The 27,803-nt window shown below is 41.5% G+C and overlaps 1 protein-coding gene across 3 annotated transcripts; it reads right to left on the reverse strand.

The window, feature by feature from the left end:
* Positions 1 to 383: 383 nt before the first annotated feature.
* Positions 384 to 26,538, reverse strand: STYX (serine/threonine/tyrosine interacting protein). 3 transcript variants are annotated; one of them, XM_075065798.1, is made up of 11 exons: positions 26,529 to 26,538; positions 11,017 to 11,050; positions 9,892 to 9,945; positions 7,652 to 7,749; positions 6,791 to 6,851; positions 4,954 to 4,990; positions 4,332 to 4,371; positions 4,204 to 4,254; positions 3,263 to 3,335; positions 2,075 to 2,168; positions 384 to 882 (listed from the first exon to the last, which is right to left on the reverse strand). In XM_075065798.1, the coding sequence occupies exons 2-11, from the start codon at positions 11,032 to 11,034 to the stop codon at positions 809 to 811; spliced, it is 600 nt and encodes a 199-aa protein (XP_074921899.1). In that variant the 5' UTR covers positions 11,035 to 11,050; positions 26,529 to 26,538; the 3' UTR covers positions 384 to 808. The 3 variants fall into 3 exon arrangements, with proteins under 3 accessions (XP_074921899.1, XP_032621823.1, XP_032621821.1); XM_032765932.2 differs by lacking the exon at positions 26,529 to 26,538 and adding an exon at positions 25,742 to 25,762 and having other exon boundaries at positions 11,017 to 11,049; XM_032765930.2 differs by lacking the exon at positions 26,529 to 26,538 and adding an exon at positions 14,153 to 14,185 and having other exon boundaries at positions 11,017 to 11,049.
* Between the last annotated feature and the right edge of the window lie 1,265 nt (positions 26,539 to 27,803).

The following is a 27,803-nucleotide window of genomic DNA, read 5'->3' on the forward strand; positions in this document are numbered from 1 at the left end:
AGATTTCAGTCCTAGAATACATCAAATTGAGATGATAATTTCTCCTTTGCTTATTTTAACACTTGACCCTGTTATTTAATAATTTACTCTAACCAGATAGTTATTAGATTAGCTTGCATTTTACTAATGGAGGTTTTTAGATCAGTATTTCCTCTTCTCAAAGACTAACAAGAGCGTAGTCAGTGTATTTGAAGATAAATTGGTACATAATGGGGTTTTATTGTGAAGATAATGAGTCGATGCTGTTCAGATAATTGGGGAGGTTTCAACTGCTAACAGCAGAAGGTATACGGAAGTTTGTAAAAACAGGATATATTTCCACTTTTTGTATATTTCTAAAAGTGGACTAACTAAGTTGCAATATATACTTAGAACACAGTGAATTTTAGCAAACTTTTCTTTACTAAAGTCTCTTGTTATAAATTACACAAATAACTTTATAAACAAATCCCCCCAGCTTGCATTTTCTTTAAAGTAATAACTTTATATCATACAAATAAAGAAATTTCAAGTATGAAAAGTGCATTATTGCAATAATACCTCTTTGCAAGTCCAAAAATCTTGGTATAGAATAAAACTGTAAAGTGTAAAAAAGGAGTAAAACAATCAGTGCCATCTATTCATTCAGGAAGTCCAACATATTAAAATGTTGCTTAATGTGTTGCAGAGGCAGATTTACATCTGGAAGCAACATGTATTTGAAAAGAAGCTCTGGGTGTGTTCATTGTTTTGTGTTAATTTATCTTTTCTAGTTTTCTTCACTTCCACTGCAGGAATTCACAATCTCTATGAATAGTGGTGCCCTACGTCACCCATTCTGTGCTGCTGCCACTTGCATATGTCCAAACTCTTCCTCATCCTCATGTGTTCGCTTCAAACTTCCTAAGGGAAAAAAAAAGAAAAGAAAAAAAAGATTAGAGAATATGCTTTAAGAAGTCAGTTATAAGCACCTATTATGATTAAGATCACATGATAGTTTGCATTAGAAACTCAAATCTGCACATACTCAACCTTCCAAAACTTTCACATTGTGGGAGAGAAGCTTTCCATTCTTGGTCTCTGACTAGTCTCTCTACCCCAACACATCAAATGTTCAGCCATTTGGGTTATAGGAGATGTAACAAATGCAACACTTTTTCCACTGACGAAACATTCCAAGTGCACTTTGTTACCGGACATGGCTACAGCAAGCAGCTCAAATTCAGTCTTTATTAAAGGATAGGTTAAAGAATTAAGGGTATGTCTACACTACCTGCTGGATCTATGGGCAGCGATCAATCCAACGGGAGTCTATTTATCACATCTAGTCTAGACGCGATAAATTGATCCCTGAGCGCTCTCCTGTTGACTCCGGGAGAGGCACAGGCGGAGTAGACAGTGGAACGGCAGCAATCGACTCACCGCGGTGAAGACACCACAGTAAGTCGATCTAAGGACATCGACTTCAGCTACATTATTCATACAGCTGAAATTGTGTGACTTAGATTGACACCCCCGCCCCCCTGCAGTGTAAACCTGGCCTAAGCAACTGAGAACTCATATCTGAGTATGTGCAGTTGGTGTGGGCTATTAAAGCCTCACCCTTTTGTCATCATGGCATGTGCTCCTTGCCTGACCAGAAGCCGCTGTTGGGACAATGTGAGGGAGGGAGCCTAAGGTAACATTTTAAAAGTGCCCAGCTCTCTCAACTGAAACACAGCAAAATCCTCCCTTCCAGGCAGAGCTGCCTTAGCTTTAGGCATGGAAGGTGCTCTGATTATTAGGGGGAGGGCATGCAAATCTGGCTCTCCTTGTAGCTCAGGGCTTTCAGCAGGTTTGGGGATGCTTGCCACAAAACCACCCTTTCTCCAGCATATCAGGGAAGTGGCACATTTTCAGTACTCCATCCTAAACACAAGATTGCAAATAACCCCTCTATACCAATTGAAATCATTTTTCACCCAGAGAGAACCAGATGCACTGCACATGTAAGCCTGACCATTGCTGCCAATGGAAATCACTTCACAAAACCAAGCCACACCACTGTCCTTAGGAAAGGAGAGAGTAGTTACACAGAACAGAAGAAACTTCTCACCTGTAGTACCAGGTGGAACAGAGAGCGATCTCTCCAGCTGCAGTGGTGACATCATCTGGATAGTTAATTTTGCTAAATAGATGGCTTCATATTCCTAAAACAATAAGGACATATTGCTACTGGGTATGCATGGTCCTTTGCAAAGCAAGGAGACAGGACTGTAAGTTAGAGAGAAAGCTGCGTAGGGCAAAGGTCAGAGGGTTTCTGGGAATGAAAACATTTAGTAAACAACAAGTTCAGTTTATTGGAACATATCCATCTTGTTAGCCCCATTTTTCTTTCCTGTGGCAATTAGTGTTCAAACTGAGACAGTCAGGGCAGGGTGGAGAAAAGAGACGGCATCCACCTAACAGCAGAGGCACTGGAGGAGAATAAGGTTGCACGAACACAGGTTCTCCAGAAGGACGTTTAGGGAAAAGGAGGCAGTGTTGCTTCAGGAAGGGGATCTGGACTATAAGGCAACTGAACTGTCAAGATAGCACAACTGCAGCCATTTTAGACAGGCACAGTTGCACAGGGCTGTGAAGATGAAGACAAAGGTATTATTTTACTGCAAACAAATGCCACAAATTTAGAAATAAGATGACTGCACAAGAAGCTTCCTAGAAATAAGAAACTCTAAAAATAAAACTAAATAAGTTGTCTCACCACCAGGCAGCCAAGTGGATGAATGACAAGTATTACAAGCCCATTTGAGCAGATCACTCCAGGCTTCCCAGCCGTTTACACAAGACCTATTTAAATCTGGTGGCATAGAGATGTCAAGCCTTACTACTGAGCTTGCTATATTAGATTTTCATATTTTCTGTTATTTGAGATGATGCAAATAAATGTAGTGGTTGTGGACCACAATATCTGCTCTGAAGTTCTCCCCTGGCTGCCGACTAACCAGCAGTTAAGAAGCCCTAAGATGATGTATGAAACAACAGATTTTCATTTCTTTACTAACGTCTGAAGTTGCTTTTTTCAAAGTCTGATTCTAGTACCTGATTTAAGTGACAGCTCTCCTCTTCTCCTCCACCCCCCATAGTTCCAGATAAACGAGTGTCAGAGTATGCTAACAAACATACTAATTAGTTTAATTTTAAATCACTTGAGAAACATTGATTTTTAGTTGCATAAGTATGTACATAACTGGCTGGAAAGGAAGCCATGTGATTTAAGTTATAACCAGGAAAAAAATGTTACCTGAAGTTGATGGACAAATCCAGCATTAGGATTAATACAGAATCTTCTTTCTTGAACATAAGTAAATGCATCCCTTAACAAGAAAAGAGATCTCTGCAGTCATCTCTAGCTACAGCAGTCTATTGCTACTGGCTCTAAATTCTTGGGGGGAAACACTTTTCTTTAAAAGACCATTAGAACTAGCTCTTCAGTACCTGAACTAGCTTGGGATGTAGGAGCTGACTTTGGAGGGAGGGATAGCTCTGTGGTTTTAGCACTGGCCTGCTAAACCCAGGGTTGTCAGTTCATTCCCTGAGGGGGCCACTTAGGGATCTGGGGCAAAATAAGTACTTGGTTCTGCTAGTGAAGGCAGGTGGCCTGGACTCTATGACCTTTAGGCATCCCTTCCAGTTCTATGAGATAGGTATAGCTCCACTTTTATAATATATATTTTATTAAATACCTTTAGGCTCCCCCTTGCCTAGGGCCAAAAGATTGTCCTAACGCTGTGCCTTGACCATCTCTAAACTGCACTGAGTGGCAAAGGCCCCAAGGGACTATTACAGCAGGCAAGAACATGGGCATTGCCACAAGGGATCAGACTAGTGGTCCATCTAGTCCAGTATCCTGTCTCCAACTGCTTCAGAGGAAGCTGAAAAGCAAACCTGCAGCAGGCAATCAGGGGATAATCTGCCCAAAGGGAAAAGTCTCCTCTCAATCCCCAAGAGTTAAAAGTTGGCTTAAGCCCTAAAGCAACAGGGTGTACATCCCTTAGTAGTAGTATAAAGAATTTTCGAAGTTAAATCATTACTTTACATTTACAACTAAGTACTTGGTTGGGATGGCGGCAGTTATCCTAAACTGTAAATGGACCAATGTCCCATAATTTTTTTTGAAATTAAACTTATTTCAATTTCTACAGATAACTTAATTACAACTCAGTTTAAATATACTGTTCTTACCTGTACTTCACCCCAAACGTCTCCATAATGTATGCAATAACTAAGGCAGCACTGAAAAGAAAACAAACTATTTAGAAAAAAAAATACTGCATACAAAAAAAATCAAAGAAAAAGGGAACCGTTCCTACCTTCTAGAAATCCCTGCATTTCCATGGACAAGAACTTTTCCTGAGAAGAGAGAGAATTACTTGTATAGATGGGAGAGAATAATTTTTACCCAAGTTTACCAGCTTTTCACCTTAAACACATTTATGCAACAACAACAAGGTATTTTCTAAAGAATAATAGGTTAGTGTCTTACAAGTTTTGTTTTACTTTACTCTAGATCACTAACCGGAATCCTGTTAGCGCGGATCCTAGTACAGGAGCAAGGCCCTACATCTAAAAACAAAACTCCAAGCATATGAATCTGTATTAGTTTCCAGAACACAATCAAATCTGCAGTGTACAGACTGCTCTAGAAATAGATTGGTTATCCAAGTTGGGGTGGAAGGGAAGGAGAATAGTTGTATTGGGCCAGTATTAAAATGCAATGTCAAGACTAGTTCTACTACCAGGTTCACGAGCATGCAAAATGACAAGCACCAGTCAGCCAAAAAACCCACACATTTGGGAAATCCCCACTTTGGTATTTGACGGTTACAAATGTTTATGTCCAGATACACAGAACTAAACAAGTGGATTTTTAAAGCTTTGTAACAAACTATTAGGATATTAGGTAAATCAAAGAAAAAGTGAATCCAAATTTACCTCCAGTTTGTAAACTTCCATCAATAAATTCTTTCGTCTATAGGGAAAAGAGTGAGTTGGTTACATGAAGACATGCAGTTCCAACTAGAGCTGTAAATACTAACACCATTTTTACATTTAAAAATTGAAGCGTTTTCACACCAAACATCAATAGTCAGTATGTAAAGATTCAAGATTTTTACATGCTAATATGTCACTTAACTCTTCTACATACGAATTAGGGGTTTTTTAATGAGAATTTTGAGATACAAAGAAAAGTTTTTAATTAATTAATCAGAAATTAAACACATTTTAGTTAAGCATTACCACAAACAAAGTTTGTTATTTATAATCCCAACATGACCCCAAGATACTTCATGTCAATTCAATGCAAACAGCCTCTGCTATCCAAAAGTGAACAGATGAAAAGCAAAATACCCAACACAAATATAAGCTGGGTCACAATAAAGTACTTACGAAGAATTACATTGATGTTGGTATATCTACTGTAAAAAGTCACCTTTCAAAATCTACTGTGTAGGTTTCTATGAATCAATCTACAAAGTGGGATGTGTGGTCTAAAGACCTCTCTGGGTCACCATATAGTGCTGGTTCTTCCTTGTTTCCAGCTGCTGTTCAAGCCTCCAGTCTCTTCACTGCATAGAAGAGCCCAGTAGTAACCTTCAAAAGCAGCTGGAAATGAGCCATCTCTTTTTTGGGTCACTGCTACATAGGAGAGCAAACAAGAGCCATCCTGAATGTGGGAAAGGCATATCCAGGGTAAAACAGTTACAAGGAACAGGACAGAAAAAGGACCATGCAGCCCGACAGCACGTGCAGGGGAATGGGGAGAAGGCAAGTAGCTGCAGAGTAGTACACTGAAGGAGTAAAGAGTGAGATGAGTAGAGGAAATGAACAAAAAAAGTGAATGATTTTTCCCCTCAAAGAGTTTGACTGCTGAAAGTACACATTTCTACAGTGTTACCACCCATGTCAGCAAACTGCTCTGTGATCAAATATGGATTAATGATTAGAAAGGAGGTGGCCCCAGGAAACAGACTATGTGGTCCACACTATGAAAGCATTGGGACTACTGTAAGATGCAAGGCCAGATGTGATTTCGCTCTCCACCAACTTAATTTGGGAGGAATTCTCATAAAATGCTTCAATTCTCTCAAAAACAACCCAAAGTGTACAAATTGAGGCTCAGCATTTCTTTAACCAATTTTTTCTGTTTAATGTTCCAGAGTGTAACTAGGTATTAAAATGATTTTTTTATTATGAAAATTGCCTTTTAAGTTCTTTAAAGTAGATTAAGATATGCTTCCAGAAAATGAATTGAAATTTTGCACCATCCAGTTTCCTTTCATTTTTTAAGCTGACCTGTACTAACATTTGCTGTAAGGAAAAAATTATAAGGCTGATTCTTACAAACCAAGGTTTTCCAGAATATCTAGTAATTCTGGATACACAGCTTGGGATACCTTAAATGGGCCTGCTTTCCAGAAACTGATGAGCACCCGCTGAAAATCAAGCACTAATAATAAAATAATAATACCAGCACCAACTCTCTCATATTAGTACTATTCATCAGCAGATCTTAAAGTGCTTTACAGAGGAGGTCAGTATCATTGTCCCAGTTCCACAAACGGGGAAAGTGAAGCACAGAGAGGTGAAACTGACCTGATCAAGGTCAACAAGCAGGACAGTGGCAGAGTCAGGAATAGAATCCATTATAAAATGTTTCAAGTTAGGCACTGAAAAACTGCAACACCCAAAATTACTAGTCACTTTGGAAAATCTGACTATGAACTGCTCCATTCACAATCCACTGAAACTGACTGACCAAGATACTTACCGTAGGGAAAAATCGTATAATATTTTCAACTGGATTATCTGCAATATCCAAGACTAAATACCTGAAATTAAAACAACTACTGTGAGCATACAACAGTATTACATATTGCCTTTTCTTTAATGGGTACAGTAAATCTGCAAGATAGCTTTGCAACCACGTCATTCAGAAAACTGCATAAGAAGTTGTACAATGCCATATAAGAGACCTAGCCTCATTTTCCTGTCTCATTTCCAGGACTACGGGGAATGCAGCACCCCTGTAGGCTGTTCAAAGGTTCTGATGGAATCTGAAGGATCTATCCAGTTCTCAGCTGGAAGGATGAGATCCAAAATGCAGTGTGAAATTCCTTAGGAATCAAAGATGCAGAGCACCAAGCTAGATATGAATTTATATATAATGCAGCTGAACAGCTATTCCATATTCCCAATATTATCAAGATGTTAAATTGTACCTGAACTCTCTTCTGGGGGCCCTGTATGCCACAAAAAGGCTGCATATATTGTCTTTGAATCGGTTATCGCAGCAGTGTTTGAACTTACTTAAAAAACTATACCCAGAACTGACAACTCAGTAATTGGAAGACAGTTGGAGACTCTGTGTTTGTCAGGCAAACCACAAAGTATCTTGTGGCGTGGCAGGGCAAATACACATTTTAGAGATTATCTGACACAACCTTGTTTATTTTAGTGAGACATTTTTCAAACAATGAATATAAAACAACATGATTACTTGAGAGGACCATGCTAGCAATAAGAAAAACACCTTTAAAAATCCCATTAAATATAATTAGAGCATAGCTTTTCAAAATAAGATCTTCAGTATTGTTTTATTTTTCAGAATGCTGTTATGTTCATTTCTTACCTAAATAATTCTTGGAAGTTTGGTTTAATAAAATTTGCTTCAATATTTTGCCGTATGCATATTACATGGGTTATTCCATGTTTCTGAAGTATAGGTAGCTGCAAAAGATAAGAATTTAGGTCAAATTTTTAAAGAACAGATATGTTTTTTATTGTGGCATATTTAGAGTTATAATAAAACACTAACACTAGCCTTAAAATATGATCGATGTGAAATGTTAGATTGCGGTTCTCAGGCAAGCACATGAAAAGTTAATACATTTAAGACTAGACCTCCAATATTCAGATAAAGAGAAGAACTGTTTTATCAAATGTAGGGTTATATGAAGAATGTTCCTAGCAGCAGGGATAAAAAAGCACCCAGCAGAGAGGGGATTTAAAAAAATGGTTCCCCCACCCCCAACACACCCTTCAACTTCTCTGAAATCTCTCTCAAGTGCCATGAGGTAATATTCCTGCTAACACTGAATCTTGATGGAACCAGTCCATAACAGGCGAGAAGTGACATAAATGTAATTTTGCAAATCTTTCTCTGCCTCTGGGAATGTTAAAATGGAACCCCTGCCACTTAATTCACGCTATATAAATATTATATTGACTGATGTGGTTTATGGTTATAACACTAACAGAGAAATAACTGTGAATGGCCCAATATCCATTTTCTGAACAAAGTACAAAGGAGCATTCACAAACATATCGCCTTACCACAATCTATAAACTCAGATGTTGTTAATTACGGTGAAATCACTAATAAATGTTCATCATCTTTAGGGGAAGTCACTGAAAACTTGTTTATACAATCTAGTATTACAGATCTAGGGGGGAGGGATAGCTCAGTGGTTTGAGCATTGGCCTGCTAAACCCAGGGTTGTGAGTTCAATCCTTGAACGGGCCACTTAGGGATCTGGGGCAAAATCAGTACTTGGTCCCACTAGTGAAGGCAGGGGGCTGGACTCAATGACCTTTTGGGGTCCCTTCCAGCTCTATGAGATAGGTATATCTCAAATCATTCCTTTGTCTGGAGTGACTAGGGTGGTAGTAGTATATGGCAGAGGCAAGTGAATAAATCACTGTAGCACGTTCAGGGTCTGACTTCAGGAGTTAACCTCCTAGGCCTGTGAATACATGAGACTCAGCATTCATTTGTTTAAAAATAAGCTCTGTGCTCTCATGATTGACAAGGAAAACTCAAACACGAACTTGGTGCAACAGATACAAAGGTGTCTACCTGAGTCTGCAGACAGCTTGAAATAACAGCTGAAAGGTGTGAACTAAACTGCCCCATGTATCAGAATGGAGTGTCAGTTCCAAGACTCATTGCTCTGGGAGGAGCAGGACCACGGCACAGGCCAGGGAACCTCATGTCATAGTGTTCCTATAGCCCCAGATTATCTTCATCCTGCCCGAGTTAACACGTTTTTTGAGTTTGCAAATCTGACAAACCATAGCAGATAATCAAAAAGATAGACAATATGTCATTCATACTGAGTTGTTGTAGCTGTGTTGGTCCCAAGGTATTAGAGAGACAAGGTGGGTGAGGTAATATCTTATTGGACCAATTTCTGTTGGTGAGAGAGACCAGCTTTCAAACTACACAGGCTCTTCCTCAGCTCTGGGAAAGGTGCTCAGTGTCACAGCTAAATACAAGGTGGAACAGACAGATCAGCATAAGAAGTTACATATATTCAAAGTGCAGTGAACCATTAACGGTTCCTCTTAGAATATACGCTAATTTCTTATGCTAATCTATCTGTTCGATCACGTATTTAGCTGTGACACTGGGTATAGCTACACAGCAAAGAAGCACCTGCAGCTGACCCACGAGGGGGTGTTTCATTGCTGTGTAGACTTCTGGGCTCAGGTGGAGCGGGAGGGTTCCAGATCTCAAGCTCCAGCCTGAGCCCAGAGGTCTACACACTAATGAAGCAGTCAGAACCCCGAAAGCCTGAGTCAGATACCACGGGCCAGCCGCAGGTTTCTCTTTGCTGTGCAGGCCTATCCCCTGAGTACTTTCCCCAGACCCGAGGAAGAGCTCTGTGTAGCTTGAAAGTAGAAGATTGTTCAATAAAAGATATTACCTCATTTACCTTGTCTCATTTATACTGAGCTCATATAAAAGACTTCAGAGAGTTGTGTAAATATTAACTGTATGCCATTTACTTTTTCACAATAATATAAACAATGTGCCAAGAGTAATTTTGCTAGAACTTTACTTAGAGGAGAATATTCTGAAAACCGTACCTTGCTTTTCATAGCTGAAGAATATGGGCCTAAAAATAACCCAGGTAAAATTTCCTATAGGAGGGGAAAAAAGCATTAAACATCAACTCAAAAAATTTAGTTAAAAATGCATTGGGCTCTCAACTCCAACTGTGGCCATGGAAATAAGTAATTTATGTTGTGAGGGACATGTTATCAAGCGTCATTTATAACAGGGCTAGGAAAAAAAGTTGTGCAAAGTAAAAGAAATGTGATCCATAAGAAGAGACTCTTATTTTTGAAAGAGAAATTAAATCCTTTATACGGACAAAGTTCAAGTTAGATTGCTACACCTTATCCAGCCCTTATTTAAATAGTGGGTTTCAGTGGAATTGTGAGCTGGGGTGAAGGCAAGTCATTTTAGGTATTCCAAAAGCTCACTTATGTACAGTTTCATATGCAATAAGTCATTTCACTTTATATGACAGTTAGTAACAAATGATTAATTTGTATCCAGTTATCCCCCCTCCATTCAATCTCACTTTCAGGCCTGTCTGAAGATCTTTATTTTCTGTAAGGGTTTGGCTGAAAGGTCATGTACTAACAATTACATTCCCCAAAGGCTGCTATTTGAGAACACCTGCTCCTGAATGAATTTAAGTCAGAAGCAAAGTTCTAGTCTATTTGTAACTCCCATGCTCTAACACATACATGAAGGCAGAATACTGTGTATTTCAGGTGCTGGGAGAGAGTCCAAGATTCCCAATTAATAGTGTTTTTTCACTTTATGTTTGCAACACAGATCCCAGTCACCCTTCACTCTAGACTGTCCACTCTTCTCTCCTCATTCCTCTTCCCCCATTAAAAATAAAATCCCTCCCTTCATAGTTAAATTTCCAGTAGAACACAACAAGTCCAGCAAAAGAGATTGCTAGCATCCTCCTGCTATATACTGTAACTACTCTATGCTAGCCACTTGGGGTGGGGAATTCAAGAACAATGTAGCATGCACCCTCCCCCAGGAGGCAAATCTGCTGCAATACTGCCAGCCTGCTATCTAAGAGCCTGAGGTTAGCTTTGAACTCAAGTCTTTCATTTGGCAGCTCCACATACTTACTGAATGAGCCACTGGGGGTTGGCTCAAATGAACAAATTAAAGTGTCATACCTGCATCTCTCTTCTCATGGGATAGGTCCAATCCTTTAAAAAATAAAATAAATATATATATACACATACACACACACACACAATAGGGAACGTGCAAAAAAAAAGCTAGCAACCAAAAGAAACAAGCACATTGTGAAACAGTCTGATTGCTGGAAAATGGATTTTCTAAATTAAGCTAGCTGTCAGCCATTTCATAATCTGTTACGAAATGCATCTTGGGTCAAAATGAACCATCAGAGCAAAGAAAGCTGTTGGACTAACTAGGAGAATTCCAACCAAAGGTAACAGTGAAATTAAAACTTTTCATGATGAGGGATCACGCCTAACCTGTCTCTAAACAGTTTTCTGCATTAGCCCTGGGGGATACAAAATTCTGGTAAAGGTAATGTTTCTATAGCTATAACATGGGCAAAGGTACGCATCAACAGAAATCTTGCAGGTAACACCATATGATCCATCACCAGATATTAGCTTTGACAATTCCAGAAACTTATTTTATATTAACAGAGTTTTCCAATTCCACTGCAGAGTACCAGTAAGTCATAAAAAAGCCATTTCCATTTTTCTTTATCCCAGATAATTGTATGGGTTTGTATGCACACCTCCCTGCATCAAGCCAGAAGGACCTGAATATTCCTATTACTTAGCATGTCCAATTCCTGCACCATCACAACCCCTTCCAAGTGTTTTTGTGGCCAGTGCAAGGTCCATACAGAGCAGCCTGTCTTGGTTCATTTTGTACCATCCCCTCAATCCACTTGCACTTTCTAGATGCTAGAACAAGCACTCAACCCCCCCACCCCACACTTTTTTTTTTGTGTGCGCCTTACAGAACAACTGCCAGAGCTGAGCTTTACAACCTATAAGCTTCATCTGTCCCCACTCCTATTCTTTTCCTCCCTGAAAATCCACTATCCCTTCCTGCTGTTCATTCATTCATTCCCTATCTCACATTAATTATCTAATGCTCTCCTCCAGTTACTGGTTAATACTTTAGAGCCTAATCAGGATCAGGGCCCCCTTATGGTAGGTATCCTACCAACAAAAAGAATTTACAATCTAAAAAGGCAATGGGGAGAAGGCAAAGGAATAAAACATATATGCAAAGAGATCCGGGTGATAAGCACACCTGCTTAGTTTTCCACAGTATGTGTATTTACATAACCTTTCCTCAATCTGCCTTCCACAGAGGCATTAATAGTTCCTTTGTTAAATTTATATGAACTCTTCCCATTTGCCCTTCCAGGGCTCTGCTAATATCCCCTTTTCCCTTCCCACCACTCCTTAGAAAATTAAGAGGTTATATAAAAAACATACTTGTTGGACAACTGCTGACTGTGACTTGAAGTGTCAGGGTTACAGTAGCAGTTTATAGTGCAAGGAATGAATTATGGAATGTAACCTCTGGATTTCAGAAGTGGGAGTAGTAGCTTCAGTTCTCAAAATCTCAGTATGGCCAATTCTAGGAATCTGAGGAAGCCATAAATACTGTTAACATCGTAATGTATCACTTCCCTCATTTAGATACATGTCTTAAAACAAAAATAGGTACTCAGTGAGGCTTTACTGACTAAATGATATTTAGTAGGATTATATGGGATTTGGGTATCAGAGTAAAAAATTTTCCTTAAGCCCCTGGATTGCGGAATTGAATCTGGGACAGTATTTGAGGAAAGTCCAATTCAAATTAAAATATGGAACCACATTTTAAGAACAATTCTCTCTATTACTGTGTGAAAAAAATACACAAACACAGAAAATGGATTGCAGTGAAACTGATTATACAGAAAACATTGCCAAATACACAAAGTAAATACATAATTAACTTTTAAAAGCTATCTTCCGGTTACACTAATCATGTGTTACTTGTAATAGAAGGTAAATTCTATGAGAGAAATGTGATTTTTAGTTGATTGCATTTTTTTTTTTTTTAACAATTGGTGATCGGCTTAAGGATTTCGTCTTATTTACATAAAAGATGGGTTTTGTCCCTAGGAAAACAAAATGAGTCCTACTGCTTTCTAAGTCTTGCCTAACTGATTGTACTAGTCTCATATTTGTTTGAAAATGAAATCTGAAGAGTACTTTGGATAGTGAAAAGCATGTGACAAAGTGTGGACATACTGACAACTGGTATCTTTCCTTTGATATCTAGACAGATTGAAAAGATATCTAGACAGATTTGTCCACACACAAATTTGCCCTAGTTTAGTTAAACCAGTGAAAGCCCTCTGTGTACTCTTATCTCAATTTAATTTAAACCTGTTTGTAATCAATTTCAGCTAATCTGAAATAAACCTGACTGAAACCAAAATGAGAACATCCACAAAGGCTTTCACTTTGGTCCAACTATCCATACAGACAAAGCCTATGATTTATGCATGCTCTTGGTGTCCTGGGAACCTGTTGTACAAATACACGTGGGTGTTTTGAAATGATAAACACTGTTTGTTTGGTTGCCTTGTATTGTTAAGTTTATAAGATACAGTCTTAATTTAAAATATGGTGAAAATGCATATTGAGAGCGCATACACTTGTTAGAAGTTTGGTCTAAAGAATTACAACATTAAATATACAATCAGTTATACTAAGGCAAGACTGAGTCCTACTGCTTTCTAATTTTTTTTTTCTTAGGGACAAAACACACCTTTTTGTATAAATACTTAAACAGAGCATAGCATAAACAAGAAAGCAGGCACAAATCATAATAGGTGCCAAATCCTGCAGCAGAAAATGTAGCTGTGAAAGAAAAGCAGGCAGCAATTAGCAATACACAGTCCAGGGAAAGAAAATTAGGGATGACCTTAGGTAGTCTGAATGGAGAAAAATGTCTCCATGTGCTCTCCAGACACCGGTCGCCAATGTCTTTGGAAAGTCTTTTAGGTACAAACAGGGTGGACTTGATTTAAATCACTAGTCAGGAAGACTCGATTTAATCATGGATTTCTACATAAAAGTGCATTCTTGTTGGTTGTTATAACCTTAATACATATTCTTCACAATTCAGAGATACATGAAGGTTTCATTTTTAGAAGGTATACACTATATATTTTGTAAGTGATCTATTTTGAAAACTTTTCAGATTAGTTTTATAACTATATCAGAAAATGCATTATTGTTAGATTATTTCATTTACCAACAGTAACTGAAGCATATATTTATGAAGTCATTGGGAGGTGAACTATCAATATTTGGAGGATTTTCTTGCCATGCTGTATTAGGAGGAGACAGACATTTAAATTGTTTTATTTAACTAAAACAACAACGTTATGTATTCTGGATTTTTTTCTTCAACAGCAAACAAAATATTTTAACAAAACAAGCACATGAATTTTTGAATTTAGTTAAACATTCAAGTTTTTTATCAGGTTTGCTTTTATTAAATTGTTTTTAACTAATATAGTTAAATGATATTTTTTTTAAAAAAACAACCACCATTTTTGCTGTTAACAAGCATATTATCTCTGGAGACACAAATCCACAGTTTGAGAACTGCAAAACTAAGCATCTCTGAGAACCCCTGGTAGAAGATACCATCAAAGTGGGAGTCAGAACCCCCCAGGGAGTTGCGAGCTTATTACATGGGGGGGGGTCACGAGCTGTCAACCTCCATCTCAAACCCTGCTTTACCTCCAGCATTTATAATGGTGTTAAATATATTAAAAAAGTGGGGTTTTTTTATTTATAAGGGGGGGGAGTCACATTCAGAGGCTTGCTATGTGAAAGGGGTCACCAATAAAAAAAAGTTTGAGAACCACTATTCAAGACTGAGAACTGAGTCCCATTGGGTAGATAGAAAGATTAGCCTAAATAATTGATACAGAAGCCTCTGGAATCCCATAAGATTGGATCTCTAATTCATGAACTATTGGAACTCATTTACAAAATTTTTTTAAACATTACATGAATACATTGTCTCATACTATAAAATTAGGATTTATAATCCCTATTCCATGAGGAGATACCTTTGAGCTATAAGGTATCTTAATTAAAACTACCTTTAGATAGATTTTTTCCTCAAAAAGCATTTTATCAGAAAAATCCAATCTAAATTAAAAAAAGCCATTCTCCACTAGGATCTCTTTTGGATAGTAGGTATCAGAAAGATGCTCTCTCAGATTAAGTGCTTCCTTTACCCGAAAGCATATGATTAATTACTAAAAGATTCTAAAATAAAATGCAATTATTATTCTGGTGGTTTAATGATAGTTCTTCAATGCTTTTGTACTCAAGATTATTCAGTTGCTGTACAGAAAGTATATGAAAATATCTTTGTCTAGATAAAGCCCTGGCAGATGTCTCTCACCAAGGAATTCATCCCATCATCAGTATTTTCTCGAGAGTGACAATGCTCTGTGCTTACTGCCTGAGATACCCAGCAGACAAACAATAGTAAGCATCTCCTCTCAGATCAGACAGAACGTAGAAATTTTGTTATGAAAACAAACTCTACTAAGACATGCCAACTGGATACAGTAATACAGCTAAGCTTTGTTAACCATTTGGCAGATTATACCCACCTAGTGAATGTAACTCAGCAGCAGATGAAATGGTTCCTAGCTATGGTTTGTAAATCACCAAGCTGAAGAGTGCCATGTAAAAGGTGATCAAGAAAAGCCTTACAAAGAGGTATTGTTCATCTATAACCAGCTATCCCAAACTGGATTGCGGCTCACAGGCACAGTTGTTCAGAGAGAATCCAGGGGGACTTTCAGGAGTTGTGAAAGAACTAAAATGAAGATACAACATAAATCTTGCACACATGTCCCCAAGAACCCCTATTAACGGCTCAGTGTAGAGTGAAGAATGTGAGGGAGTTTTGAACAGTGTCTGGTGTTCGCCTGGATTTACTTTATACTAAACAGTACATACGTCATTAACAAACATCATGTATGAAAAAATGCAAATACTCACACGTGCGCATGCACCATGACAATACGTCACTGAAATGGCACGTTTCCTTTGATAGCTAAGGCCTATGAGCACATACAACCATACTGCACGTGACTCAGTCTTTACTGGAGCCCAGTTCTGGCTGAGGAGCAAGCAATCCATAAAGATTAACCTTTTCTGGTCCTGTTGCAGTCAAAAAATTGTGCCTGCTCATGATTATGGTTAGAAGCACTGGTGGCCTATGAAACACTTTGTATTCTGGATGAGAGGCACAAGCTCCAAAAAGTGGCGTGTAATGAAAGAAGCCAACTTTACATTTAAGCATTAACTAAGAGGGAGAATCTGTGTTCTGAAGCAAGAGATGGCTATTAACACACAAGCTGGGACACTGACTTCTATATTTAACATTAATAACCATAGAACTGATGGACAAACTCTCTGCCTGTGTGAGGAACGAGTTTGGCCAAGTTGTAGAATTATGAATACGGTTTAATACAATTTATGACCTTGTGGATGTGTGTAAGTTTAATGAAATGATTTAGTGTTAGCAGAAAATGTCATCTTGCATCTGTTTTATGAAGAACACCTATTAGATCCTACTTTGAACTTCAACTGTTGCCTCAAGCCCCTACCTTTCCCCCTTATATCACTGCCATCAATCACTACCACTTGCAGTGGCTCTTTCCCTGCCACACAGAACCATTCTTCATCCCCTTTTGAGAAGCCTTTACTGCTGTGGATAATGGTTATTTTACAACAACTTAACAAAAGTCTCCTTGACCCCTTCTAGACTTCTGAGCCTTTCACCATACTGAGACAGTCTTCTCCAGCTGGTTGATGACACCCCTCACCTCTCAAGACAGATCCTTCTACTTATCCTACTGGATCTCTGTGTGGCTTCCTTAATATTGACTGCTCCCCAAACACGAATCCATCTTCATGAATCCTCTTATCTAACCCTTTTTCATTTCTTGTAAGAAGTTTAGAAGTACTCCAAGGCTTTGCTCTTACCCTCGTTGATCTTTCTCCTTCGGCTGTGTCATTGCTAGCTTAAGTCTCACTTTTATGCAGAAAGCAACAAAGAGTCATGCATCTGACGAAGTGGGTATTCACCCACGAAAGCTTATGCCCCAATACATGTGTTAGTCTATAAGGTGCCACAGGACTCTGTTGCTTTTTACAGATCCAAACTAACACGGCTACCCCTCTGATGTTTTATGGAGAAAGTATGCAATCATACATTCTGCTGAATTTACTTTGATCCTTCTATCCCCTGGCTATACAGTAACCTCGTACTACAGGATCTCTGGAGACTAAATAAGTGTCCTGCGGTCCACCAAACACTATAACTACTGACTAGGTTACAGTTTGCAGTGTGGATGGGTCTGTGATGGGATGGGAGCCTTGGGCATGTCCAAGGCTTTAATCCAATTACAGGAGAGGGTTAAGTCTTGCCCTGTCCACATTCTAAAATGTAACCAAGTGGTCTTATTTTGACTACATTTATGGAGTATTTGGGCCACTAGGGGAAAGTCCCCCTGCTCCACCATAGTCGGACTCCATTGCTCCTGTCTCAATTTATCCATGATATCATGACCTAGGGATCCACAAAGTACATAAGTCATTGCAATGCTCCCTATACCACAAATGGGGGGGGACAGATGCCTAAGAAAAGAATGCACACAAGGCAGGATGCTAGGCAGCTGCCCACCTAAGCTAGCCAATGGGAGATGCCAATGAGAGGGATGTGTCCTAAGCCTCACTTCTCTCTCAGACTTTGGTGCCTAAGTCCATTCTGCAAGCGAGGCATCTCTCTCTTCTTGCAATTCACAGCCAGGAAACCTCTCCTGCAGCCAGGTGCCTACAACATTTCTTTCCAGAGCAGCAATGGCACATGCCTAACTCACACAAAATGGTTGTAGGAAGGAGGTGGCAGACTCCCTTTTAACCTTTTGCTCACTGGTTAGGGGATACTCACCCACGATGTGGGAGACATCAGTTTACTGCCCCTCTCTGCCTGACGAGTGAGATTTGAACTTTCAGGGGAGTGCCCTACCTACTGAATTGTGGAGTCATTCTCACTCTCTCTCTGGCCCTATCAATAATTATTGAATACAAAAAAGAGAGCTTCAAGAAGAGAGATTGAGAGAGCCATATCAGAATATCCCACAATCCAGTGGTTAAGGCTCTCACATAAGAGGTGGGGAACCCCTATTCAAATCCTGTCACCTCATCAGGCAGAGACGGGAACTCAACTGGGGTCACACACATGCCAGGTGAGTCCCCTAGCAAACGGACTGAAGGTTATGAGGGAGGCCTCCTCCGATCTCTTGGCTGGTTTGTGTGGGTTAGATGTGCTCTGAGCACGCATACTTGATCGGGCCCCACAGGCAAGATAGGAAGGGCAATGCTGAAGTTCACCTGGTTTGAGGTTCGCACTGGGGATTACGCAGGTTGCCTATTTCCAGCTGAGGCAGTACTGTTCATTCCCAAAGGCAGAAATTTAGGCACCTAGAGGAACTTTAAAGCAAAAATTTTTGGTGTGAGTTTAGGCACCTACAGATGGCAGCTGAGGATTGCAGTAGTTCCTAAAAACTAGAATTTAGGCACCTAAGTCCCTTTATGGATCTGGGCCCAAATCTTTTTCCTCCCACATCTCACTTCTCAGAACTACCTTCATACTGTAGCAAGAATCCAACTTTGACTCTGCTTCTGCAAAGATCTTAATTCCCAACCTCGTAACTCCCCTTAATTACTGATATTTCCTCTGACAGTCTTTCTACATCCCAATTTTCTGAACTTTAACATGTCCAGGATGTTTTAACTAGGTTGTTGTAGTGCTCAAAGTAGGAAACTATCAGCCCCCTGCATAACCACAGTTCTCAATTTCCTCTCTCCCTCCAAATCCAGGTTTCCCTCCTGCCATTCAAAGTCACTGATTTACTTTGCCCTAATTCCCTAATTTCATTTTCTACTATTAGTCTGTTCTGACAATTTTAGCATCTTATCCTCACACCACAACTCTCCATGGTTGTGGGTTTGTTCTTTCACTTACATCCTCTAATTCTTTCCCCAGGGACTTATTTTGAAACCTTCCTTCTCTCATTAGCTAATCACTTTCTCCACAAAACACTGTGATATTGTGCATTAAGGGTCATATATACAACTTAAATTGGTTGTACTGATGGCACTTCTAAATAGGAGTGCAAAATACAACTACCAAAATGCCATAAAATGCATTAATAAAGCGATTATTGAACATCCAATTATATGAATTTAATCTAGTCTGATTCTTAGTTTTGCCATTAATCAGATATACGCAGTTAGGCTGCTGAAAATATATTCAAGAGTAAGGTATGAATATTACTGACAACCACCTTTTCTATCACTGTAAAATATGCTTCCTTAATCTCCATTTCCTACCAGGGATTGAAGTTCTTAGTAGCTACAAAAAGGAGCTGCTTTAGGGTAGTACCAAGCAGGTACAAATAGGTTGTCTAAGGAATAGAACTGGGCAAGAGAAGGTGTTGAACACAGCTCCCACACAGATCTTTCTAAGGAGTGGTTAAACAGAATTTGACACTAGTGCATCCATGCACAGTTGAGGGAGGCACATCCACAGAGATGGAGTGGGGAAGCTGCATTTGACAATAAGCTTCTAATAGTTTGTTTTCTGTAAATATGTCAACTATTTTTGCAGAGTACTTCTCCAGTGTAGCATATAAACTGCCATACAAATATTGTAACCTTTGAAAATACAGAGTGAATGCCAAAGCAGAAGTGGGAAGCAAGTTAATGGACTACGAAGACAATGGAGATTGGATAGGAAAACACAGCAAAACAACAGGGAAATTCATGGGGCAGCAGACAGAACAGAAACAGGTGAAGATAACCAAAGAGAAAGAGAGGACACAAATAGGAAAGAAAGTATGTAGTGTGCTAGCATGTTCTTTCAAGAAACAAGACAAGCGTAAACAAAGAAAATTAAGACAAAGGAAACTAGAAAGAAAAGGGAGAAACGTCCATAAGAGAAAGAGAAATGGCAAGGACAAAATACTTTGTTTTGTGTGCTATTTCCTCCACCTTGCTGTATTAGTCTGGAAGAAATCCTATAACAATTTACAAACACTAACTCCGAACCACTTGATTACATCAATGCAATATTCTATTAACAACAGATGATGGAGGGTGAAGGCAGAATGCTGCCTCTCACTGTTAGGCACGTACGATAATCAGAGCAGAAATTTTGTTTTTTTAAACAGGATGAAAATACAGGTTTTGCCAGCTCTATTGTCTGGATGACTCTGAGAACCCATGAAGATCTAGCAGAATACTACCACAAATATTAAGGAAGTGAACACATTTGCAACTGGCACCGGGGAAGGGATTTTTTACTAAGATTGTTTCAAACTGTTTTTATTTACACCTAATTCAGACAAAGGCTGAGTTTGCTGGACTGTAGTTAGAAAATGCACCTCTTGTAAACTGAGCATATTGATTTGGACAGTAATGAGACAATAAACACGGAGCCTCATAATGTCATTTTTACAATCACTTCTCAGATTAGGCCATGCTCCTGGAAGCCGCTGCATGCAAGTAAACCTGTGTCAGTTGGGATTCCCACTGAGTTCAACAGAGCCCCACACAGGTGTAGAGTCTAAATCAATGGTCACACACTGGTCGATCCTAGAGGAACTCCCAGTCCATCGCGATCTCTGGTGGCACAGTGTGGCTACTGCTAAGGCAGGCTCCCTGTCCACCCCAGCCCCATGGTGCTTCCAGAGGCGGCCAGCGTGGCCCCACAGGCAGGGGTCTCCCTCCGTGCTCTGCTCCTGCCTACAAGCACCGCCCCCACAGCTCCCATTGGCCTGGAGAGCTGCAGGGCAGTGCTTGCAGAGTGGAGCAGAGCGCAGAGCAATATGCCCCCCGGCCTTCTCCCCAGGGACAGCAGGAATGCGTTGGCCCCTTCCCTAGTGTAGGCAGGGAGCCTGCCTTAGCATTGCTGCACCCGCTGCCAACCAGGAGCAGACGGAGGTCAGTTCTGCTGCTGGGAGGCCACACCTCAACCCCCAGCCCTAAGCCACCTCCCAGAGCCAGTACCCCATACCCCCTCCTGTACCCCAGCCAGCATCCTATACCCCCTCCTGCACCCCAAGCCCCACCCTGAGCCCCCTCCCAGGGCCAGCACCCTATACCCCCTCCTGCACCTCAACCCTCTGCCCCAGCCCTGACCGCCCTCCCAGAGCCAGCACCCTGTATCCCAACACTCTGCCCTAGAGCTTAGGCCCCTCACCCTCTCCTGCACCCCAAACCCCTACCCAGAGCCCCCGCAGACACTGCAAACCCCTCGGCCCCAGCCCAGCCCATACCCTGAACCTGAACCCCAGCCCTAACCCGGTGAAAGTGAGAGAGGGTGGGGAAGAGTGAGTGACAAGGGCAGGGGGATGGAGTGAGCAGGGCAGGGCTTTGGGGAAGGGACAGGATAGATCCTGCGTTGCCCTTAAATTCAAAAGGTGATCTTGGGCATAAAAAGTTTGGAGACAATTGGTCTAAAGTAATCACCACAGATGAGAGGACTATCAGCTTCTGCAGCTGTGAAATGCTCCCCCTTTGACATATGTATTTTGGTGACATCCTACAAAATTAGGCTCAAGATGTGTTTTCTTTTTAATTTGTACCATTTGCTAGCATTGTGTAACATTTTTTAAAGCCTTTTCCCTGTCTGATTTTTATCTGGGTATGTTGATCATACATTTTAACAGGAAAAAAACCCACTTTTTTTTTTTTTTATTTTTAAGTGCCCACAGACCATCAGGTATTAAAAGTTTGTATTAAGAGGGGTTTTGTTGGGTTTCATTTTACAGTAATCTACAGCTCATGTAAAAAGTGAAAGCTTAAGAAAATGTTCCCAGTTTTTCTTATATTTTTAAATGTTTACACAGAATAGTTGTAATCCATCTGGGCAAAACAGACAGATTACAAAATTTTAAATCACAGACAACTGACTCAAGATTAGTGTTGCTATGAATGTCTGCCAAACAAAATGAGTCCTCCCAATTATTTTTATATGGAATAATATAATAGACAAAAGCAATAACTAGTACGTAAAATACACCAAGGCAATGGTTCTCACCCAAGGTCCGTGGGGACACGCAGAGGTCTTCCATGGGGTACATCAACTCATCTAGATATTTGCCTAGCTTTACAATAGGCTACATAAAAAACACTAATGAAGTCAGTACAAACTAAAATTGCATACAGATAATGACCTGCTTCTACTGCTCTATATAGTATACACTGAAATGTAAGTATAATATTTATATTCCAATTTATTTGTTATAATTATATGGTAAAAATGAGAAAGTCAGCCATTGTTCAGTATTAGTGTGCAGTGACACTATTGTATTTTATGTCTGATTTTGTAAGCAAGTAGTTTTTAAGTCGGGTGAAACTTGGGGTACACAAGACAAATCAGACTCCTGAAATGGGCACAGTAGTCTGGAAAGGTTGAGAGCCACTGTACCAAGAGACTGAACTCCACATTAAGAATGTTTACTTTAGGCACCTGCATCCAGATACTGAACTATAATCCAAGTTCTAAAAATTAAGACTACAAAATGGAAATTTTAAATCCTTAATTCTTTTTTCTTCAAACTAAAATATTTTAGCAGTGATTACCACTGCATTGTTTCAATTACATACATACGGCTTTTTTCTACATTCCTGGCAAACACCAATTATATTTCTCTCTCGAAATTACGATTTTTCTTTATTTATTCCTTCCTTTATTCTTCAACATCAGTTATTACATGCTGGTTCTGGGGAACAGTGTATTAATTACTGCTGTAGAGCCAGCAGAGAGAACATAAATACAAAACGAAACTCCTAAATGGGTGGTTTTTATTTTAATTTCTCAGCATCTGAGCAGAGGGTTTTCTCCAAAAAGTTTTAAGAGTTTAAAGCAGTAATAATCAAATTGTTAAAGCAGGCTGAACTTTGGACCTAGTGTACTTTACAATGTACCTTTAAGGTACAGGAATGTAGAAACAGTTATAACATTTTTCCCCTTATGTAGCTTCTGCAGTTTTTAATGGAATTTGACAAGCAATAATTATAAGATGTAGGCTAATTATGTGGGGTTTTGCGGGGTGGGGTTTGAAAAAGCATGAGAGTTTAAGGTTTAAAATTATTTTGGAGAATGTAAAATCATTATTCAAAAAGCTCTGACATGTTCAATATTATTGATCCATAATAAAACAAATGCTTATAATTGTTAACACACATTCACAGCATTTACCAGATGTGCTTTGCCAGAACTGTGATATATTTCTAGTATGTATCAAGATGCAAAAAACAGAGATAAAGAAATTCTCGATAGGAACCTCAGTGACACTGAGAGCTGGAAATATGGGTTTAAAATCTAATCAGAGTACAAGTGGAAAATGGTAAAGACGTGGTCTCATCCGAGCCCTTATTAGCTCATGTCACAAAATTGCACAATTTAGCATTACTGCAGTCTGTGCATCAGCATGGAACAGTGGAGATAATGCAAGCCAGGACTGATGTATGCTGGCAGAGATGGGTGGCAGAAGCTTGATGACAGCACCTGCCTGCCTACATTGTGTCTACCTGGAGACCTTGATTGAGCTCCTCCTTTGCATGAGCACTAAATTCATTCAATTAAAGTAAATACAAAGAAAAATTAGAAAAAGTGAGCCATCCCAATAAAGGCTGTGTGCACTCATATGAGAGAGGCAATTACGAGTTCCAGTCCTGGAGAAGGTAGACTACAAATACTGCTGAAGCATGATGAACTTAACCTCACTCCAGCAGGCAGGGGTAAATGCTGCCTTGTGTTTCTTAATGCAAGCCTTCTAGCTCAGTGGTTCTCATCAGGGGTCCAGGGCTCCCAGGGGGCAGGGCAGGCACGAGCAGATTTCAGGGAGTCCACGAAGCAGGGCCAGCGTTAGACTCGCTGGGCCCAGGGCAAAAAGCCAAAACCCTACCACATGGGATTGAAACCCCTGTGACTACAGCTGAAGTCTGGGCAATGTACTTTCACGGGGCCCCCTGTGGCACTGGGTCCAAGGGCAAGTGCCCTGCTTGCTACCCCTTAGCGCTGGCCCTGGCTTTTCTATGCAGAAAACCAGTTCTTGGGCACAATTGGGCCATGGAGTTTTTATAGCATGTTGTGGGGGAGGCTCAGAAAGCAAAAGGTTGACAAACCCTGTTCTAGCTGATTGAAGGATGGCAGTGATGAACTCCGAAAGGCACCTTTATCCAAGGCTAGTGGCTGCAATATGCAACCTGAAAGGGTCATCCCAAATAAATTGTTTACCAGAGAACTGGCCTGTTGATTTTTACTCTTGGATATTATGCAGAGAGAAATGAACTAGAACAGGAACTCTTACGTTACAGAAAGTAGTACCCGCTGTGACTCAGGGTGACGATACTGATGCTCCTATCAGATGACATTCCCAACATTCTTGATAATTTTTAAACTGTGATATTTTATGGTTACTTAACCTACCATACTAGTCTTAGGTATTACAGGAGTCTCAAAAATTATGCATTGTTATACTACTTGTACTAATCTACCTTCTTGTGGCAGTGTATAAGAGACTTAAGTTTCAGCTTTCACTGAATTGTTTTGTTGTTGTGGACTGGACTAATTTAATTTACTTCATTTGCTTTTTCAAAGCATATTTTAAGCATTTATAGCATCACAAGTGATTTTAGGGCTTCTCCTTGTCAGTTTGCTTTACTTTTATAAAAATATTTTCTAACATCAGTGGTATTACAGTCTTTATGCCTTCCCACAAATGGGGACTGAAGGGATTCAAGTTAGACACAACTTACGTTTTGTAAAAACACTTACAAGATCTGTGATAAACAGAAGTGTTTTCACAATTTAAAAATATTTCCAACTCTTTTCCTGTCACATTTACAGCCCTAACATTATGGCATTATGTTAATGTATGAGAACTATGAGGGATTAGTCTGTTTTCATTATCTAAACTGAAAAATGCAAACAGTGAGAAGTAAAATAGATTTATAATTTCAGTTTTAACTAAAATAGCTATAACATTAGCAATGCTTTATTTTCAAGATAGGTTTACCCAGTGTCCTTTCAAAAAATGCTAGCTAAAATTGAGGTTTAAAATGTCAACACACACAATTCTGGTTAACTATTTCTGGACACAGCTATAGGAAACATGCATGGGTGCTCCAAAGTGGGCAGATATCTTGTTTAAACAAACAGGTATACTACTGGCTACCCTGCAGTCCGCTGCAAACACAACTTGTAACTTGAGTTCAGAAGCAAACTATATTATAATTGTGTTTGAGAATGTGTCTAAAATTTTAGACAGTTACCAAACCTGGTAGGGAAAGGGCAATAAAGAAATAGTACCAAAACAAGAAAATAGATATAATAAATTAGGTATTGCAAATAGCTTACCATAACACAAAATAAGCAAGCAACAATAATTCTCATCAATACAGCTCTGAAGGCAGCGCTGCCACCAGTGACAGCACAGAAGTAATAGTGGCAATACCACGACCCCTACAATAACCATGCAACCTCCCCCAACAAGCCTTTTTTGGTTCAGGAGCCCTACAGTTGCAACTCCACGAAATTTACAATTTTTAAAATCCCAAGACACTGTAATTGACCAAAATGGACTGCGAATTTGGTAGGGCCCTACCTGTATGACATCATCAAAAGGAGCACACACTTGTGCCTCTTTGCAACATATGAAAAAACATTACCCGTACCCAAGATTGGCACTACAGATTTAAGCCACATTCAGAAATCAAACACCAAACTGACCTTGCTCTTTTGACACCACACAGGGAACAGTTTCGTCTTAGCCGATATTGCCACCTGTCTCAAACCGCAAGGCACTCACAGCTCTTGAATACTGAAAATATTTCCTCAACCAAGGACCACCCAGTGCTCCCAATTGTTTCTACTGTATCGCAGTCAGTAAATTCCACACACCTGGAGAGGGGCTTTCCAGGCGACCCACTCCTCTCAATGTCTAAGAAATCAGGTAGCAGGCAATTGTCCCGCAGCGCACTATCAAAACAGGGGCACCTTACAGGCAGCAGCAGGAGGCAGGAAGTCCCTCGTGATCCCAACAGAGGGGAGAGGGCGCTGTGTTCAGTGGCAGGCTGGGGTACGAGGTGGGTGCCCAGGGGGGCTGGGTGGTGCCATATTCACCTGCGGGCAGGTTTATTCAGTAGCGAGCAGCAGCGGGATCGGAAGGGACCCTCGCAGAAGTCTACTCGTTAGGGGGCACAGGAGGGAGGGTCCCTAGGCACCCGATGGGGGAGGCTGCCGCACCCCCTGGCTTGAAGGGGGTTCAATGGGTCAGCACCCCCTTCTGCTAACGTATGGGGGGGGGCAGCAGAGCTCCCAAGGGGGAAGGAAGAGGAGGGGTCACGGGCCCCCGCGAGGAAGGGGGGATGTCCCGGGGGAGGGGCGGCCGGCGGGGCCACAAGGGGCGGGGGCGGGAGGGGGCGCCGATCCCGCGGGCTCGGGCTGAGGAGGAGGAGCGGGAGCGGCGCTGGGGGAGGGAAGCCCGGCCAGGCTGAAGAGCGCGGTCGGCCGTCAGTCGGAGTCCTCCTTTGTGGGAAGCGCTCGGGAAGGCGGGCGGGTGAGTCCATGGCCGGGCGCACCCGGGCGGGCTGGCTACGGGCAACGGGCCGCGGCGCACAGGAGGGGCGGCGGCGGGCGCGTCAGCGGCTGGCCCGGCAGCCATGCTGCTTCCCTCGCGTGGCGCCGTCCAGCCGCCGGGCGCCGTCAGCAGCGTCTCGCCGTCCCCTCGAGCCGGGGGCGGGGCCCGGCATCGTCAGAGCCTAGGGGCGGGGCCCAGTCTGATCAGAGCCCGGGGGCGGGGCCCGGCGTCGTCAGAGCCTGGGGGCGGGGCCTAGGCGGGGCCCAGCCCGATCAGAGCCCGGGGGCGGGGCCCGTGTTCGTCAGAGTCTGTGGGCGGGGCCCAGCCCGATCAGAGCCCGGGGGCGGGGTCTCTCTAGGGAAGAAGAAGTTGGGGGCGGGGCCCGTTAGCCCGGTCCAGTGGCGCGCGCGGCGCTCTCAGCTGGGTCCGTGGGGCCCCGGCCGTGCCCCGCGGAAAGGCCGGGCTGGGCGGTCCCTGGCTGCGGCCAGCGCTGGGGGATGGGTGAGAAGCGCTTACACCAGTCCCACGAGGACCGGGCTTGGCCCGCACTCTCCTCCCGCCCGCCCCTGGGCGCTGCAGCGGCCCCGGGCTCTGTCGCTCCACCCAGCTCCAGTCCAGCCGTGCTTGCCGAGCGCTAGGAGTGCTGTACAGCCGCAGCTGGTCCTCGTTCCGCCGCGACACCCGGCCGGGCCAGCCCGCACCTCCCCTGCTGCAGCTCTCTGCTTCTCCAGGCTACAAGAGCCGCTCAAACTTGCCACTTGCTGCTGCGACTTTCTCTCTTGATCTCCCTCCTGCCCCCTCTCATGCCCTCCCTTGTCCCGCACTCTCCCCAGGCTCTAACAGTACAAATGTGCTTTAGGTTCTCCCAGCTTAAAGAGCCCACTTGCCTCTCTAGTTCCTGTCCCTTCCCCCTTTTAGCTCTAACCTCATTGAACAAACTGTCTAGAATGGCTGTAAAAGCAGCAAAGAGTCCTGTGGCACCTTATAGACTAACAAACATATAGGAGCTTGAGCTTTCGTGGGTGAATACCCACTTCAGCGGACGCACGTCTGGACTTTCTCCACTCTAAGCTGGCTTCGACCCCTGGCAATCCACTGAAACTTTAGTGGCTTCTTTCCCTGGCTAAAGCTCAGTCTCCCCTCTATCATTAGTTATATTGTAGGAACCTTAGATATGGACCATGACACCATGGGAACAGACACTCTAGAAGC

The sequence above is a fragment of the Chelonoidis abingdonii genome, chromosome 4, assembly GCF_003597395.2.
Source record: "Chelonoidis abingdonii isolate Lonesome George chromosome 4, CheloAbing_2.0, whole genome shotgun sequence".
Taxonomy (NCBI): domain Eukaryota; kingdom Metazoa; phylum Chordata; order Testudines; family Testudinidae; genus Chelonoidis; species Chelonoidis abingdonii.